At 49.5% G+C, this 18,748-nt stretch overlaps 2 protein-coding genes across 10 annotated transcripts in view; one reads left to right on the plus strand and one right to left on the minus strand.

The window, feature by feature from the left end:
- Window positions 1–5,076: 5,076 nt before the first annotated feature.
- Window positions 5,077–17,847, minus strand: ZNF473 (zinc finger protein 473). 4 transcript variants are annotated; one of them, XM_024768704.1, is made up of 5 exons: window positions 17,644–17,847; window positions 14,165–14,320; window positions 12,305–12,431; window positions 9,130–9,219; window positions 5,078–7,848 (listed from the first exon to the last, which is right to left on the minus strand). In XM_024768704.1, exons 2-5 carry the CDS (start codon window positions 14,171–14,173, stop codon window positions 5,285–5,287), a joined length of 2,790 nt encoding a protein of 929 aa, XP_024624472.1. In that variant the 5' UTR covers window positions 14,174–14,320; window positions 17,644–17,847; the 3' UTR covers window positions 5,078–5,284. The 4 variants fall into 4 exon arrangements, with proteins under 4 accessions (XP_024624474.1, XP_024624475.1, XP_024624472.1 ...); XM_024768705.1 differs by having other exon boundaries at window positions 17,605–17,847; XM_024768706.1 differs by lacking the exons at window positions 14,165–14,320; window positions 17,644–17,847 and having other exon boundaries at window positions 5,077–7,848; window positions 9,130–9,463; window positions 12,305–12,432.
- A 323-nt stretch (window positions 17,848–18,170) lies between these two features.
- The window catches only part of VRK3 (VRK serine/threonine kinase 3), a 43,220-nt gene continuing 42,642 nt past the window's right edge, over window positions 18,171–18,748 (plus strand). For 3 of the 6 annotated variants that reach the window (XM_024768159.1, XM_024768156.1, XM_024768154.1), the window contains exon 1: window positions 18,171–18,275. The gene's annotated coding sequence lies outside the window, so the exon portion shown is untranslated. The other 3 variants (XM_024768158.1, XM_024768157.1, XM_024768155.1) reach the window with 1 other exon arrangement.

Below are 18,748 nucleotides of genomic sequence, written 5' to 3' on the forward strand. Positions count from 1 at the left end.
ATGGGGGGGGGGGGGCATCCTGTTAGGCCATAGTTCTTCAGAAGCTCCGTACTTGTAACATGGTCCAGGAACAGGGAGCCTAAGGTCATTATCAGATGGAGCACAGAAGTGTAATGTCCTGCATCCTCATGGGTTAGAGCTCAGGAAAGCTGAGCTGAATGACAGGTTGGATTATTGCTCACGTGGGGCTCATTTACACTTGATGGGTTCCCAGCCCTCTTTGCAGATGCTTGAGCAACCGAGGCTGTTATGTCCCACCTGCTGGCCCCAGCCCTGACCTGACCCTTGTGAATTGGGTTCAGTCACAGTTCAGACAGTTGAGGGTTCAAAAGGTGGGGCAAGATCTCCCACTTTGGAAGGGCTTTCTGGGGAAGATGACCCCCAGAGGCTGCCTCCAGGGTAACAAGCCTTCAGTGATGGAGGGTGAAGCACATTTCTTCACTCACAGCACAAATAATTAGTATATTCGCAGAGTTGTGCAACCATCACCACAAACAAGTTTAGAACTTTTTTTTTTTTTTTAACCACATCACGCGGCATGCGGGATCTTTAGTTCCCTGACCAGGGATTGAACCCATGCCCTCCGCAGTAAAAGCATTGAGTCTTAACCACTGGACCACCAGGGAAGTCCCAAGTGTAGAACATTTTCATCACCCTAAAAAAGAAATCCCCTAGCCGGCCTCTCTCGATCCTCCCGTTCCCCAGCCCCTGGCAACCACTAATCTACTTCCTGTGTCTTGTGGATTTGCCTATTCCGGACATTTCATTTAAATGGAATCATACAATATGGGGCCTCTTATATCTGATCTTTTTACTTAGCATAATGTTTTAAAGGTTCATTCTTGTTGTAGCATCTATCGGTACTGGATTCCTTTTTATTGCAAAACAGTATTCCATTGTATGGATTATACCACATTTTATTAGTTCATCAGTTGATAGACATTAGTTTCCACTTGGAAGCTATTATAAATGATGGTGATATGAGCAATCATGTACACGTTTTTATGTGGACATGTGTTTTCTTTTCTCTTGGGAAATACCTAGGAGTATAGTTGCTGGGTCATAGGGTAGGTCTAGGTGTAACTTTTGGAGGAACTGCCAGACTGTTTTCCAAAGTGACTGAACCATTTTACAAGTCCACCAGCAGGGTATGAAGTTCCAGTTTCTCTACATCCTCACCAATACTTGTCTTTTTGATTATAGCCATCCTAGTGGGTAGTATTTCATTGTGGTTTGGATTGTATTTCCCTAATGACGAATGATGTTGAACATCTTTTCATGTGCTTATTGGCCATTTGTGTATTTTCTTTGAAGAAATCTATATTCAGATCCCTTGCCATTTTTAAGTGGATTATTTGTCTTACTATTGAGCTGTAAGGGTTCCTTATATAGCCCAGCTACAGGTGCTATATCAGATATATGCTTTGCAACAATTTGTCCTCATTCTTTGTGTTGTCTTTTCACTTTCTCCATGTTGTCCTTTGAAGCACGAAAGTTTTTAATTTTGATGAAGTCCAATTTATCTTTTTTTGCTTGTGCTTTTGGTGTCATCTAAGAATCCATTACCTAATTTAAGGTTATTAAAATTTATACCTATATTTTCTTCGAAGAGTTTATAGTTTTAGCTCTTACATTTAGATATATCTCTGATCCATTTAATTTTGTCAATTTTTTATTGTGGATAAATACACATAAAATTTACCATCTTAACTATTTGTAAGTGTACAGATCAATGGTATTAAATACACTCATCACTTGTGTGGCCATCACCACCACCCATCCCCACAACTGTTTTCAGCTTGTAAAACTGCCCCTTTCTCCAGCTCCTTGCAACCACCATTCCTAGGTACGATTTTCCTAGAACAGTATCTTCTCAACATTAGGCATCCACATCCCACCTCCTTGGTTTATGCAGAGCGGCCCCTTTCCATCCTCCTAAGACGCCACTGCCTGTCCCAAGATTCTCCTATTTATTTCAATCCATCCCCTTTGAAACTTTCAACCGCAACTGTGACTGAACAATCGGTATCACTTGCCGTGAATGGAAGTTTGCTGTAAAAGTAAATGCAACGAAAACTACAATTTGCACATTTTCAGTGGATAGCATTGCCCACCCAAAGTGCAGAGTTTGGGGTCCTGGGGAGAGGCTAAGTGTTAAAGCTACTTTCTCATTGGGGTGACCAAGAGGGATCAACAGACTCAAAAAGGGAACACTGGTCTCTCGGGTTGGATAGAGTAAGATGCCAGCCCCACCCCATTCCCCACCCCTGCCAGCCCACAGTGGACATGTAGCATGACATGAGGGAAATAAACAGCCACCAAAATCTGACACACAACCGTGACCATAGCATAATCTAGTTCATCCTGATGGATACAATTAAGAGTCCATTGGCAGGATGCTAGGCCTTAGCCGAGTGTCCCCCAACCTCATTCGATGACATACCACCGTCAATTTGTTTTGCTGTAGTTGTGTGCCACGCATTTTCCTTTAAATCAGCTTAAAAACAAAACAGATCATTTTATTTTTAAAGAGGACTTCCTACCACTACCATGAGTGAGAAACTGGTTATCTCTTGTCAGTAGAGGAAAAAGGGGGAGAGGGGAAGTAAAATAAGTACCAGGAGAGCAAAACAATATTAAATTCTAGCAACAACTCTTGCCTGAGCCTGAGGCCTACTGTGTCTTTGTAACTAGAGAGGAATAAACATGCCGTCCACACTTCCTCCTTGATCAAGTAGGATTGCATGAGAATGGAAAAGTGCCAGTAGATGATGTACTGAGGACCAACTGAAATTGAGTGGTTCCCTGGTGGTCCTTGCCCCTCCCAGACTTTGGGAAAACAGACTTAACCATCTCATCGTGGGGTGGTTTTCACCATTAGGAGCCCTCCCATCCTAGAATGTGAGCACTTGGCAGGTAGTGACTGTGCATGCCCAGCCTCTGCCCAGGTGTGTGACACTGAGCTGAGAAAAGCAACCAACACTTAGAAACTCAAAACTTTAATCAGAGAACCAACACGCAAACATGAGGTCGGGCGTTTCTACACTGGCCCGCGGAACACAGGTCACTAGTTACATAGATGCCCCCCCCACCTCCCCCCACACACAATGGCTGCCAACTTTCTACAAGACCTCTGACCTCTATCTGTGGTGTCAAAACTCTTGGTTGAACACACTTATCAAGTTGAGTTTCTGCCCCTGCCCTGCCCTACCCCTTAGGTATCTATCAGGCCTGTTGCCCAGATACAACAGGTGGGGAGTTGGACGTTTCCACCATTTGAAAACCAGTACACTCCCCACTGTGGTGTGAACGGTCAGCCAACAAGGTCCCAGTTTCAACGACAAAACCAACCAGCACAACTCAAGGTACAAGGTTTGAAAATCCTAAGGGCCCAGAGCACATACTCCTGAACTTTTTTTAGCACCAAAAATATGAAAGAATATTAAAAGTGTCAAGAGTCCAATGTCTTTGTAAGATTGTACTTCAGCAAAGAGGTGACTGGGTCACTTAGCTGGTGGGACACAAAAGCTCAGGGCCGAGGAGGTGCCATCAAGAGAGTTGGTGGTGTGGTTCCCTGAGGTGAGACTCAGCTGTAGAACAAGCCTGGCCAAGGTGAGCAGTGAACTCTGGGGCTCCAACAGGAAGGACTGTGTCCTCACTGGGCTCGCCAACTATCCTCAGGGGAATTGCTGTGATATAAGAGAATGTGGTATTTTAAGACGTCACTTGGCAATGGAAACGAGGCCATCCATTTCCCTTTGATTCTAGAAGCTTCAAGGCAAGGGCAGGGATTACCGTATTGGTGTTCCCCACCCTGGAGCCTAGGGAAGCGCCTGGTGAGTGGCCACCTTGGACAACTGGTAAAGGAGGAACATTCCAGCAGTCGTTTCTGTGCATCACAGTTTTTGCTAGCAAGCACATCTTCTGTATAAATGTTGTGAACTGTGTGGAGACAGCGACATCCAATGCAGCTTTCCTAACTGAATCCAGCTGTTTACGGTATTAACTCTCACGATAAACTGGGTCTCATCATTTAACCAACAACTTTAGGTAGGAGGAGATTATGGGAAGGGGTGGCATGTGGATATGGGAGGGGGTCCTTTTGAGTGAGAGGTTTGGGAGGTTAGAGTGGAAAGTTCTTGCCATGCAATGTTAGTTTACGTGTTCTTCTTGGCTTTTTGTGGGTTAAGAAAGTACTAGGACAGGGCTTCCCTGGTGGTGCAGTGGCTAAGAATCCACCTGCCAATGCAGGGGATGCAGGTTCGAGCCCTGGTCCAAGAAGATCCCACATGCCACGGAGCAACTAAGCCCGTGCACCACAACTACTGAGCCTGCGCTATAGAGCCTGTGAGCCACAACTACTGAGCCTGTGTGCCACAACTACTGAAGCCTGCGTGCCTAAAGCCCATGCTCCACAACAAGAGAAGTCACCGCAGTGAGAAGCCTGTGCATCGCAACAAGGAGTAGCCTCCACCCGCCGCAACTAGAGAAGAGCCCGTGTGCAGCAACGAAGACCCAATGCAGCCCAAAAATAAATAAATAAAATAATTTAAAAAGAAAGAAAGTACTAGGACAGAGCTGAGAGATGGAGGGAAGAAAAAGGCTAGGCTTTTTTTTTTTTTTTTTTTTAAGAGCAAAGTGCTGGGTTTTTGGATCCAACGAAGCCAAGGATATTTTGGTGGAAAACTTTAAAAATAAAAGCCATGCACATTATTAGTAATAACGTTAACTGCAGTGAAATAAAGATAGAGAGTTGCTTAATTTTCTCTTCCTTTTAATGTAAAAGTGTATATTTGTTATATCTGATGTGTGTTTGTAGCTCACACTTGGTGAGTACTTACTATGTGCTGGGCACTTAGTTCTAAAGTGCTTCACATCTCTTTATCCTCACAACAGCCCTATGAAGTAGGTAGCTATTATTTTGCCCACCTTACAGATGAGGACACCGAAGCCCTGAAAGGTTCCATGACTTTCCCTAGGTCACTTAGGTGGCAGATGGAAGAGCTGGGATTTAACTCAGCAGACTGGCTCCAGTCTAACTCTGACTTCGAAAGCTCCACAGCTTTTCAATGTTTGTGTTTTCATTGTTTTAATGAAACTCACGCGTGCAAATTTTCTAATCAATCTTTATTAATAAAGAGATTTATTACTCTTGGGGGGAGGGGCTTACACTGGGATGGTTTCAACTTTAGGCCTCGGATGAACACATTCTCAGATGTCTGGGATCCTGCTGCCACCCAGCAGCCATGGGCAGAATTGCTACCTGCTACTTTGGAGTGTGAACTCACTGATGTCGGCTAAGACCTAAGCAGCAGCACAAGGCTTTCTGACAATGTGGACACTGATGTGGTTTCTCCTTGGTGTGAATTCTCTGATGCTGACTGAGATGGGCTCTAAGGCCAAAGGCTTTCCCACACACATCACAAGCATAAGGCTTCTCCCCAGTGTGAGTTCTCTGATGCTGCATCAGATTTGCTTTCTGGGTGAAGGCTTTCCCACATTCGGCACAGACAAAAGGCTTCTCCCCACTGTGAACTCTCTGATGCTTAGAAAGGCATGAGCTCTGGTTGAAGGCTTTCCCACATTCCTGACAAACATAAGGCTTTTCTCCAGTATGAATCCTCCGGTGTCGGATGAGTGCAGCACCCAGGCTGAAGGTTTTCCCACAGTCGCCACATTCATAGGGTTTCTCACCTGTGTGAACTCTCTGATGCTTAGAAAAGCACGAGCTCTGGCTGAAGGCTTTCCCGCATTCCTGACAAACGTAAGGCTTTTCTCCAGTGTGAACTCTCTGGTGTCGGATGAGTTGAGCGCCCAGGTTGAAGGTTTTCCCACAGTCACCACATTCATAGGGCTTCTCACCTGTGTGAATTCTCTGATGCTTGGAAAGGCACGAGCTCTGCTGTGATGTTTTCCCGCATCCATTTTGCTCAAAGGGCTTCTTTCCTGCCTGAGTTCCCTGATGCTGAACAAGGTGGTTACTGTTGGCAAAGACTTCGTCACACTTGTTAGGTTTAAAGGGCTCCTCCGCAGTTTGGATTAACTGATGTTCTGAGAGACATGCACTTTGGCTGAAGGTCTTTCCACTTTTGTTACATTGAAAGGGGTGCTCACTCTTATGGGTGGACTGATGTTTGGCAAGGGAGGCACTATGAACGAAGGCCTTCCCGCAGTCCCTACATTCATACGGCCTCACTCCAGAGTGGATCCTCTGGTGGCGGATGAGCTGTGAACTTTGGCTAAAGGCCTTCCCACAGTGGTTACACTCAAAGGGCTTCACCCTGGCATGAATCCGCTCATGCTGAGTCAGGTATTTCCTGCAGCTGAAGGTTTTCTCACATTTGTTACACTTAAAGCGCTTCTCACTGACCCTTGGAGGCTCTCTGTGCTCTGGCTTCTCATTCAAGATCTTCCTGCTCTCGTCGAGTCCTTGTTTTTCTCTGGTGTGAATGCTCTGGTGGCAAGTTAGGGTCGAGTGGCAAATGAAGCGCTCACCACACTCCTGACATTCGTAGGGGGTTTCCACAGCGTGGATTTTCTGGTGCTGAACAAGGTGTTCATTGTGGCTGAAGGTCTCCTTGCATTCTGCACAGCTGTAGGGCTTTTCTATGGCGTGAATGGATAGGTGTCGATTTAGGTGGGAGGGCCGGGTGAAACTCTTGATGCATTGGTGGCACTTGTGGGGCCTGTAGCCCGTGTGAACCCTCTGGTGTTCATTAAGGTGAGTGTTCCGGTAAAAGCCTTTCCCACATGTGTTGCATTCGTAAGGCTTCTCGCCCCTGTGAACCCTCTGGTGGGTCTTTAAGGTCAGGATATGGCTGAAGCGTTTCCCACACTCGTCGCACTTATAAGGTTTTTCCCCAGTGTGAACAGACTGGTGTTTGACAAGCAAGGAGTTTCGCCTGAAGGCCTTCCCGCACTCCTGACACACAGCGGTCTTTTCTGCAGCATGAATTTTCTGATGTTGGAGGAGGTATTTGTTAAAGTTGAAGATTGCCTTGCATCTGGCACATTCGTAGAGTTTCCGAGTGTGGGTTTTCTGATACCGGGTGAGATGAAAGGTTTGGCTGAAACTCTCACCATGTTCATTACGTTTGTAGGATTTGCCACCTGGGGGTGGTTTGTGACACTCAACAGGCTGTGAGTCTTGACCTGCTGGACCATCACTGTCTTGACTCTGACGTGGTTCTTCTTCACTATGAATGTTCTGATGCCACAGGAGGTATGTATTCTGACTAGAAGTCTTCCCGCACTTGTTACCCACATAGGATTTGGAGCCTGTGTGAGACACTGACTGCACAAAAAGGCAGGAACTCTGGTTGACATCCTTCTCATTCTCTTGAGGCACGGTGGGGTCCTCCCTAGTGTGAAGAATCCAGTGCTGGATCAGATGGTAGCTCTGGCTGAAGCTCTTCTCACACTGACCACATTTATAAGGTTTCTCCCCTCCCTGGATGTTATCCTGCTGGCTCTGGTCTGAGTAGCACCCAAAGTCATTCCCACTTTCCTGAGACTTAGCGGGTGTCAGGCTCCTTTCAGGAAGATCAGGAGTCACAGAACCTGCTCCTGGGAAAGGGAGGGACTCGGGACCAAGGCCTCTCTTGAGTTTGTGGCTCTCGAGTTCGTGGCTCTTGCATTCTGTGGGACTTTCCTTGCTGGTAACAACATCGGACTTCAGAAGACTTTCCGGATCTCCAAGCAAACTATCTAACCAGCTCTGATCTATGTAGGCTTCTTCCAGATGGGAGTTCCAGAGGCCATCCTTGGAAAACATCTCAGTAATCTCCTGGAAGAGTCCTTCTTCCAAGAAGTCCTGTGGCAGAGGAGAGGTCTTGGCCTCAGCAGTGTCTGAAAGAGAGGGCAAGAGCAAATGTCTCCTGTGCCCTGGGGGTTAAAGACGGGAGCTGCACGCTGAGAGCAGACAAAAGGGATAACAGGTGATGGGTCCTGAGTCAGGCCTATCTGGCAAGGAGATGAAGGAGACGGGGCCAGAGTGGTGATCCAGCTGGAACTGGCATCACAGGAAACAGAGCCCATTTCCATGAGGATTAAGAGGGAAGCTGGGCAACCTCGAGGGTTCCACAGAGAAGTGGAGGCTCTCAGTGGATACTCTCCACCATCACCCCCATCAGCTAAGGCCCACTTCCTAGAGAAGTGCACTCAATGGAAAAGAGGTATAAATGATAGCAATGCAATGTGGTTGTTACCACGTGGTCATCATTGTAGCCACACCCAAAGGTGGTTTGCACATGGTTCCACATGCTTGGAACCAGCCTGGATGTTAAGGTGGCAGAAACAGGAATCCACGGTTGCAGGAGCCTGGGCCTATGTGAAAACACCTGCGTGCTCAACGGGAGGCTACAGAAGGTCCACGTTCACAAGCTCGTGAGAGGTGAGCAGAGAATGGAGCTCCAGGCTGACGGCTGGGGTGCAGGCTGAGACTGAGCCATGCAGCCTCCACTCCGTGGCCTCTGGTTCAGGGGTCCTTCTCCTCATGTTAACAGCCTAACAATGAGAAAAGCCTCCAGTGCCCCAGGCAGGGCCTGCCTCTGCTTTTTCCTCCTGGGGATGTCTCAACCAGTGTTAACACCTAGGAATCCTCACTGCTTGACTGGATCCCCTGGAGAAACCGTGGCCTGGAAGAGGGCAGACCGAAGGCTCTTGGCAGCATTTAGGCCCAGGCTTGAGTTACTAACAGATGGGCCATCTGCTAGGCCCTGTGGACCAGGAAGGAAGGATGGGCCTGAATGAAAGGAGGGTGAAACAGGTAGACAGGGGGTCCACAGTGCTCAAGGGGCACAAGGCAAGAAGGTGGAGAGACCAACTCAGGGAATGGAAGGCCAACCCCTGCTGAGTCTGGAAGGATGTGGAGGGGACAGAGGAAGGGCAACAGGACAACCATGTGCTGAACACAGAGTCAGGCAGAGATAAGGCATGCTGGGTGAGGGTCCTGGACCTAAAGCCAGTGCAAGGCAGAGTGAAGCCCGGAAGCAGGGAATCAAGCTGCCTGGGTAGACAAACCGGGTGGGATGGAGGTCCCAAAGATGGAGGGCCCACAAAGGGCCACACCCCACGACCCCTCCACCCTCCTGCTCGCTGGGTGCTGGTGGGCCCTCTCTGCCCACTCACCAGGGCCTGTTGACTCTGGGCTTCCTTTCGCCAGGGCCGCCAGCTCTTCCTCATCATCTGGATGGGAGGTCAGGTTGGGTCTGGGGGGATCTGAAGGGAGAGAAAAGCATTGTCACCAACCAGATGACAGCAGCATGGAGGGCCATCCAGCCACTGAGTGGGAACCTCCCAGCTCTCCTGACTATTCAGCACCTTATCCAGCGCACGGCTCCCAAGGACCAGATGCAGCACTGGGTGACTCCAGGAACGCCTGCCCTACAGGGTTTCCAGTCCAGTGGAGGAGAGGGACCTGGACAGTCACAATCCAGAATGATCAGAGCTGTGACAACTGGGCCTGGGAACACAAAGGATCTGTAACAGCTCTTGAGGAATGAGCAGAGTGGCCAGGGAGAGGCAGGTACTTCCTCGGCCACCTGAGATTCATTCATTCACCCATGGACCACACACGGCCAGAGGCCTCCGTGGGCTAGGCCCCGTGAAGTGTGTTGGGGTCCCAGAGCTCAATCCCGCACTCTACCCCCTGCAAACTTTCTCAAGGAAGGGAGCACAGAGTTGTAATCCCTGGGGAAATGTGCTACAGTGGGGAGAAAGCCACTGCTAACTTCAAAGATGAGAGGTCATGAGCCCAGCAAGTAGGCTTCATCTTTTAGCTGAAAGAGGGCAAGGAAAGAGATTCTCCCCTACAGCCTCCAGAAGGAACCAGCCATGCCCACGCCTGGATTTCAGCCAAGGCAGACCCACTTCAAACTTCTGACCTCCATGGGGCTTCCCTGGTGGTGCAGTGGTTAAGAATCCGCCTGCCAATGCAGGGGACACAGGTTCGAGCCCTGGTCTGGGAAGATCCCACATGCCACGGAGCAACTAAGCCCGTGCGCCACAACTACTGAGCCTGCGCTTTAGAGCCCGCAAGGCACAACTACTGAGCCTGCATGCCACAACTACTGAAGCCCAGGCACCTAGAGCCCGTACTCTGCAACAAGAGAAGCCACTGCAACGAGAAGGCCACGCACCACAACGAAGAGTAGCCCCGCTCACTGCAACTAGAGAAAGCCCGTGCTCAGCAATGAAGACCCAACTCAGCCAAAAATAAAATAAAACAAATAAATTAAAAACAACCACAAAAAACAAAAAACTTCTGACCTCCAGAACCATCAGTCAGTGTGTGCTCTTTTCAGCCACATTTGTGGCATCTGCAAGAGCGCCATAGCAAATAATTACACCATTCATATATATAGACACACAAACGTGTGCCAGGGAGTCAAGGGAAACACATTTCTACCATGGATTGTAATTTAAAAATTGCAGACACTGAGATTTGACCTCCCACAAGCTGCTTCTGTAGCGTACATTGAGCAGTTTAGAGAAAATCTGCCCCAATGCAATAAAATTACATGAAATGATATTTTTCAGTGTGTAATCCTTTTTTTCCTTTTTAAAAATCTTTTGGAATAAATTATTTTTTCTGCTTTTGGAAAAGAAAGAAGCAAGGAACTTGAGAAGGGGAAATGAGCCGATCAGGATGAGGTGACATGGATGAAGAGAAGCACAGGCTCCACCTAGTGTCTCTGCCCTGCCGCTCCCTCCCTGGGTGACACTGCTGTTCACAGCCCAGGGAAAACGGTTAGCGCCGCAGGCTGCCTGCTCTCCTTGGAAAGGCCTGCTTGCAAGGCTGGCCCTTGGCTGGTGTCTGGGAACCTGGATTTCGGGAGTGGGGGGTTCCAGCATTCCCTAACCAATAAGAGGGGCTCCCTGTGCCCAAACGCCTGCTTCCCTTCGGGGAGTCTAGGATTTGGGTACGTGGCAGGCAGAGGGTGCCTATGCGACCAGCCCCCGGTAAAGAACCTGGGTGCTGGGTCTCTAATGAGCATCCTCGTAGACATTTCATATGCGTTGGCGCACCTGGTCGCTGGGGGAATTAAGCAATGGCCGTGAGTAGGACCATTCGCTGAGTCCCGAGAGTCCTCCTAGTCAATCACCAAATGTCGGGGTGCTCCTGGGGACTCCCACAGAGCGGGGAAGGTGAATTCCCCTCTCTGAACCTCGATTTCAGGAAGATCAAGAAAACAGGGAGCCAGACTTCCTTGCACGGTGACTGGAAGATGGGAGGAGAGGACTGTAAGCGCTTGCCCAGCACAAGACCCAGCTCCTGACACAGCGGCTCTTGCTGCTCACTCATCTGCTCGTTGAGCCCCCAAAGCGGGTACTGTCCGTTCCGGACACGGGGACTGCACCAGGGAGCAGCACGAGTCCCTGTCCGCAGGAAGCTCCCATCCTAGCAGAGGGAGACAGACCATAAAATGAGCGGTCAGAACATGAAGGAGCAGTGGGCAAGCCGGGCAGGGGAAAAGCAGGGAGTGCTCATGGGGTTGCAGTTTGTCTTAAAAAAGGGAAGCCCCATGGTGGTGCAGTGGTTAAGAATCCGCCTGCCAAAGTGGGATCCCAATGTCGGCTCTTCCCGGACCAGGGATCGAACCTGGTCCGGGAAGATCCCACATGCCACGGAGCAACTGAGCCTGTGTGCCACAACCATTGAGCCCGCGAGACACAACTACTGAGCCCACGTGCCACAACTACTGAAGCCCACGCACCTAGAGCCCATGTTCTGCAACAAGAGAAGTCACCACAATGAGAAGCCTGTACAGCGCAACGAAGAGTAGCCCCCGCTCGCCGCAACTAGAGAAAGCCCGCGCATAGCAACAAAGTCCCAACACAGCCATAAATAAATAAATAAATAAATAAATATTTTTTTTTTAAGGGAAAAAAGAAAAAAGGGGAAGCCCTGAGTCAGGGAGGAGACAGAGGACAGCAAATGCAAAGATCCCTAAGTGTCAGCTGGAGGAATTCTTCTACCATGATAACAGGAAAGGCAGGGGCCAGATCAGGGTTTCTCAACCTGGGCACTACTGCCATTTGGGGTCGGATAATCCCTGCATTCTGGGATATGTGGCAGCACCTCTGGGCTCCACCTACTGGATTCCAGGAGCACACCCACCACTGCCAACTGGTGACAATCAAAAAGGTCGCCAGGCGTTGCCAATGTTGCAGAATCGGCCAGCTGAGTACGCTGGTCTGAGGCGCTCAGGAGGCAGGGGCCCCTTCCATGGGTGACAAGAGAGCCACGGGTGATCACCGAGCAAGGCAGTGACAGACCCCTGGGGCTGAGGTGGACACTCACTCAGCAGGAAGAGGTTCTGGTAGTTGTCCAGTGCTGTGTCCCAGAACAGGTCGCCCTGGTCCAGCCCCAGCTGCTCCCAGTCCTCCAAGGTGAAGTCCATGGCTACGTCCTCGAGGGTCGCAAATTCCTGGAATGCAACACACTGTCAGTGATGACTGCGGGGCTGGGGTCAGGGAGGGGCCAACGGCTTACTCAGCACCCCCAGCCCCCCATGCGCCAGGCCTTTGGCAAAAGTCGTCTTGTGAGAACCTTCAGATGTAAGACACTGGGCATCCCCGTATTTTCTAGAAAAGGACAGGAGTCTTGAAAAGGAGACGTGAGGTTCCCTCAAGGTCACAGAGGTGGGTCTGCCTGATCCTGACATCCATCTACCTTGGCTTTTGTTTTTTTCAGTGTTTGTTCAAGATTTTAAGGTTTTTTAATTAAAAAATTTTTTTTTAATTATAGTTGATTTACAATGTTAATTTCTGCTGTACAGGAAAGTCATTCAGTTATACATATACATGCTTTTTCACATTCTTTTCCCTTATGGTTTATCACAGGATACTGAATATAGTTCCCTGTAGGGCCTTGTTGTTTATCCAGTCTATATATAATAGTTTGCATCTGCTAATCCCAAACTCCCAATCCTTCCCTCCCCCACCCCCTCCCACTTGGCAACCACAAGTCTGTTCTGTGTCTGTGAGCCTGTTTCTGTTTCATTTACTCATTCCACAAACACCTTGAGGAACTTCCCTGGTGGCGCAGTGGATAAGACTCCGCACTCCCAGTGCAGGGGGCCCAGGTTCCATCCCTGGTCAGGGAACTAGATCCCACATGCGTGCCACAACTAAGGAGCTGCCAAGCAGCAGCTAAGGAGCCCATCTGCCACAACTCAGACCCAGCGCAAACAAATAAATATTAAAATACAAACAAACAAAAAACATCTTGAGGCTTCCTGTGTGCCAAACCGGTGATGGTCCCTGGGGACCCAGAGATGAGTCCCAATCAGTACTTGTACCCGTGGAGCGCCAAGTCTGGTGGGGCTGACAGATATATATAGTCAGGGACACCCCATCCGGGTGGATTTGTGCTACAGCTGAGGCAGCAGGGGTGATATGGGAGACCAGAGCGGGGAGGAGCTGACGCTGCCCAGGGAAAGTGGGGGGAATGAGCTGGGTCTTGAAGGCTGTGGAAGACTCACCAGCCAGAGATGGTGGGCGGGGTATATTCTAGCAGAGGGAGGAGCCTGACCAAAGGCGGGAAGCTGGAAAGTACAGAGTAACATTTTACCACCCGGCCAAGGAGGGAGTACGGCGTGTGTGGGGACACGGAGAAGACAGTGTGGAGGGGGGCAGGACCCAGGTCACGCAGGGATGGGCTCAGAAACCTGGATTTTATCCTACAGGCAATAAGGATTCCTGGAAGGATACTGAGCAGGAGAGCGACAGTGTGAGGGCTTTCCTTTAAGAAGATCGAGTTGGGGGACTTCCCTGATGGCACAGTGGTTAAGAATCCACCTGCCAATGCAGGGGACACGGGTTCAATCCCTGGTCTGGGAAGATCCCACATTCCGCGGAGCCCGCGAGCCCCAACTACTGAAGCCTGCGTGCCTGGAGCCCGTGCTCTGCAACAAAGAAAAGCCACCGCAATGAGAAGGCCGCGCACGGCATCGAAGAGTAGCCCCCGCTCGCTGCAACTAGAGAAAGCCTGCGCACAGCAACGAAGACCCAACGCAGCCAAAAATAAATTAATTAATTAATTAAAAAAAAAAAAAGATCGAGTTGGGGACCATGATAAGACAGTGAGCCAGAACAAGGCAGGCCAGCTGTGCAGCCTTTGGGGACGATGGGTTAGGATAGGGAGGGACCCTCGACTCACCTCAGTCATAGCCAATGGGGGCCCAGCAGCCGAGTCCTCCTTTAAGCTCCCCCTCCTGGGAGAAAGTGTCCCTTCCTCCTAGGGCTGACTCTGGCCACGCTGGAGGAGCCCCCAAAACTTCCAGAAGCAGGAGGAGGAGTCAGAACATAAGTCTCCCTGCAGGAACACAACAATTCCATTTACTGAAACCACCCAGCCCCACGTTTCTCCTGTGCTTCAGAGCCCTCAGGGCCACTTCACAACCCTTCTTGGCACTCACAGTCAGTAAATACAGCCAGTAAATACCCACTTGGGAGAGGTGGAGATTCAGATCTATCACCTTGGCGGAACCTTCTGTCTTGCTTCCCACTGTGTGCACAGTGCCTGGCACACAGTAGGGATTTTTTAAATATTTGTTGACAGAACACATGTGTCTCTAACTGAACCCCTGGGACGATGCTTCTGATATTTCTGATTCTCATCTCTAAGACTTGAGTCCAGGTGAGCCTCCAAGACTGTTGATGTTTCTTCAACCTTTTTTTTTAAACCATGACCCACAGTAACACAGAAAATATATACCATGACTACTCATTTGCATACATAACTGAACAAAAGCTTCATGAAACAATACTTCATCCTACAAAGTAGGATGGACTGGGATGTTTACCATTCTGGTTGTTTTTATTTTACTTCATTAAAAAAAAGTATGGTCACTGCCCCCCGAGTTATTTTCATGACCCATAGCATGCAAAACACTGTACCACTGGTGCGGCCACTGTGTATTTCCTAAGTAGCATATACCTATGGGGTGTCAAAAGCATTCCATATCATGAATCAGCAACGACACAGGTCCACAATTCTTAAGTCTCTGGGGCCAGGTATGCTTTGAATTCAGAAATTTTCAGACTTTAAAAAGATAATCCAAGGGCTTCCTTGGTGGCGCAGTAGTTGGGAGTCTGCTTGCCGATGCAGGCGACACGGGTTCGTGCCCTGGTCCAGGAAGATCCCACATGCCGTGGAGCGGCTGGGCCCGTAAGCCATGGCCGCTGAGCCTGCACGTCCGGAGCCTGTACTCCGCCACAACAGTGAGAGACCCGCGTACCGCAAAAAATAAATAAATAAAGAGCTATGGGTATTCGTTTAAAAAAAAAAAAAAAGATAATCCAGAGACTTCCCTGGCTGCCCAACGGTTAAGACTTCGCCTTCCAATGCAGGGGGTGTGGGTTTGATCCCTGGTTGGGGAGCTAAGATCCCACATGCCTCATGGCCAAAAAACCAAAACATAAAACGGAAGCAATATGGTAACAAATTCAATAAAAACTTTAAAAAATGGTCCACATCCAAAAAAAAAACTCTTATAAAAAAAAAAAAGGTGATCCACCATATATATGGTGTATTTCATTAGAATCCCAATGCAGTGGGGTGGGGGGAGGGCGCTGGCGGGAGCATTTCATAATTGAATACTTTGATATTTCTAGAACAGAGGTATCAATATTCACTCTAGGTAGGATAAGTAAAAGTAATAAATCACAGCAGTTCTAATCAGTTGCGGGCACCAAATCCATAGAAAATAATGTTTGGTTTTCAGAGCTTTCTAGATTTTGTGACTGCAGATAAGGGAATGTGGTAGACCTATAATAAGTGCTAACATTTTACCCAACGAGGATTTCCCTCACAACAGAGGTTAAGCCGTGACTTTTTAGTATAATTTGACCCACAGATTTTTAAAACTTTATTTTATTGAAGTAAAGTTGATTTACAATGTTGTGTTAGCTTCTGGTATACAGCAAAGTGATTCTGTTATTTATATATATATGTACATACAGTATATGTGTGTATATATATATATATTCTTTTTCATATTCTTTTCTATTATGGTTTACTACAGGATATTGAATGTAGTTCCCTGTGCTACATAGTAGGACCTTGTTGTTTATCCAGTCTATATATAATAGTTTGCATCTGCTAATCCCAAACTCCCAATCTGTCCCTCCCCCAGCCCCCCTCCCCCTTGGCCACCAGAAGTCCGTTCCCTATGTCCAATCCACAGATGTTTTTTGTTTTGGGGTGTTTTTTTTTGCGGTACGCGGGCCTCTCACTGTTGTGGCCTCTCCCGTTTTGGAGCACAGGCTCCGGATGCGCAGGTTCAGCGGCCATGGCTCACGGGCCCAGCCGCCCCGCGGCATGTGGGATCTTCCCGGACCGGGTCACGAACCCGTGTCCCCTGCATCGGCAGGCGGACTCTCAACCACTGCGCCACCAGGGAAGCCCCACAGATGTTTTATCTGGCCTGAGTTGGCACTGAGTGTTTTGACAGAAAATTCTTTTAAATAATCCCAAACTTAAAAGCTGGGAGATTTCACCTAAAAACTTGATTTCCAGCTTCTGAAAAATCCTAGGATTTGGCCACATGGGGTCTGCATTCGCATGAAGCTAGTTTGTTGGAGGCCGTTTAGAGCTACCCCCGCACCCCGCTTTAGATGGGGTGAGCCCTCCCAGATGCCCCACAGCCCTCACCCAGACCTCTTCTCTCCTTTTCCTTATCTGCCTGACGCTTATAGACATCTTAGTTTGAGAACTCTACGTACAGTTTCCAGATCCCGTTCTGTCCACATCTCATACACTCTCAGCCCTGGGAGGGAAGAAACTGGAGCCCTGATGCGAAGCTCAAGGTCACCCAGCCTGTCATAATAACTTGAGACAAATAGGACTGGAAAACCTTAGGCCCTGGAGTCAGGGGATCTTGCCTCTTCCTGGTGTGGGACCATGGCCAGATCATTCACCCTTTCTGTGCCTGTTTCTTCATGTACAAAATGGGGCAGATACAACTCATCCACAATCTCGTCTACAATTCTGAAAACGTAAGGCTCTGAAAACCAGAACTTTATTCAAAAATTGGCAGCCAATCTGAACCCGAATTGCCACAGGCTATGTATATTCTTTATTCCCCTTTAGTGTGGGTATTCATGCCTTTTCCGGCAGAAATACTCGATTTCCAAGAATTGCCCCAGATCTCGCTTGGGGGTGTTGCCTAGTTATGAAACATGCACCCTACTAACTCTCTGAATTCTGAAAAATTCTGATTCCCGAGATGATCCTGGTGGCTGCGGAGCTGACAAGAGAAAATGCGAGGACAGCGCGGCGCCTGGCACACAGATAGCGCCCAAATAAATGGTAAATATCTTGACTTTCTAAGGAACTGCCATTCATTCATCCCTCAAGATCCGACCCAGCTCTGCCAAAGACTTCAGGTAACTCACCCCCTCCTTCAGCCTCAGTTTCCTCACCCAAGAATAAAATAAAATAGAATCGATCCTCTCTGGGCTGCCGGTGAGAGTTGGAAACCACTTCAGCAAGATCCTGGCTTGTAACTCTGAACAAGGGCTCAAGACTCCACCTAGATACCCACAGCCCAAGGCGACTCGCCCAGTGCCGAAGTCTCCCCAAAAGCATTCCGTCACCTCTCGTCTTCAGCGATCCCAGCCCCGGCGTCTCCTCACCTCGAGACTGCGGTCAGCCAGGTTCAAAGACTCGACCTCAAACGGGTGGGAGCCGGAGACCCAACTGCTCGGACACGCGCCTCCCCGCAGCCATTTCCGTTACCGGGAGAATCTCTTCAGAGCTACTCCCCACCCAGGATCCTCCGCGCCAGCCCCAGGACCCCGTTTCCCAGAGAGCTATGCGGACGCCTTTTCTTGTCTTCCCATCTCCACCCTCTTCTTCGTCCTTAGAGGCCCCGCTGAGCACACTGGGAAATAGAGTAGAAAGAGACTCGGCATCAGGTGGCATCTGGGTATTGTAGTCCAGCTTTTGAAGGACAACCTAGTCAGTCTTCGTAGTTCATCCCTCCTTACGATTGGCTCCACGTTGGCATATGCGCAATAGAACGAGGAAGCGTTCCACAGAATGTGGAATGGGGTTGGGCGATGAGGGAATAATCCCTCCCCCAGCCGTGAGTCAGAGGGCTGGTCTGCCGCGAAGGTGCCTGGGAAATGGAGTTCTCAGGAAGGCACAGCCCGCGGGCAATCCGGAGGTCTGCGTAGGCTGCGCGGCCGCAGTTCTTCCGCGAGGGAGAGGGTGCGCGCGCAGCGCCTTCCGCCCAAGCGGAAGTTTTCGCGGGGCAACTGAGAAGGTGAGTCTCAGTTCCTCTGGCGGGTTCGAGGGTCTGGCTGCAAATATGTGTCTCCCCACTCCCCTCACCAAATCTAGAGGTGAGGGGAAGGAGAAGCGGAGCAGGGGGAGGTCTCCTGATACCCTAGCCAGAGTTCGGTCGTGGTGCTTGTGACGTGAGCGCGACTCTTTGTGGGAGGCGGAGCCCCTGGGAGCGGGCGTCGGGGGTCGGGATGAAAGAAGCTTCTGGTCTCCGAAATAACCTGCCGGCTCCAAGTGTCCCCAGCTTCTTCGGGCTCTTGGTGATAGGCGTGGCTACGACGGAGACGGGCGGAGCTAATGGGGAGTTCGACAGACGCCCCGCCGTGGTACTACGTCATCCCTGGTTTCCGTGGAGGACGGGGCCGAGGCGAATCCTGTCACCTAGGTGATTAGCCTTCCTGCCCTAAGTTAGAGTCTAATCTTTAGCTCTTCCAGGAGGGGCACAGTATTTAA

This window comes from Neophocaena asiaeorientalis, unplaced genomic scaffold (assembly GCF_003031525.2).
Source record: "Neophocaena asiaeorientalis asiaeorientalis breed wild unplaced genomic scaffold, Neophocaena_asiaeorientalis_V1.1 scaffold629, whole genome shotgun sequence".
Classification (NCBI taxonomy): Eukaryota; Metazoa; Chordata; class Mammalia; order Artiodactyla; family Phocoenidae; genus Neophocaena; species Neophocaena asiaeorientalis.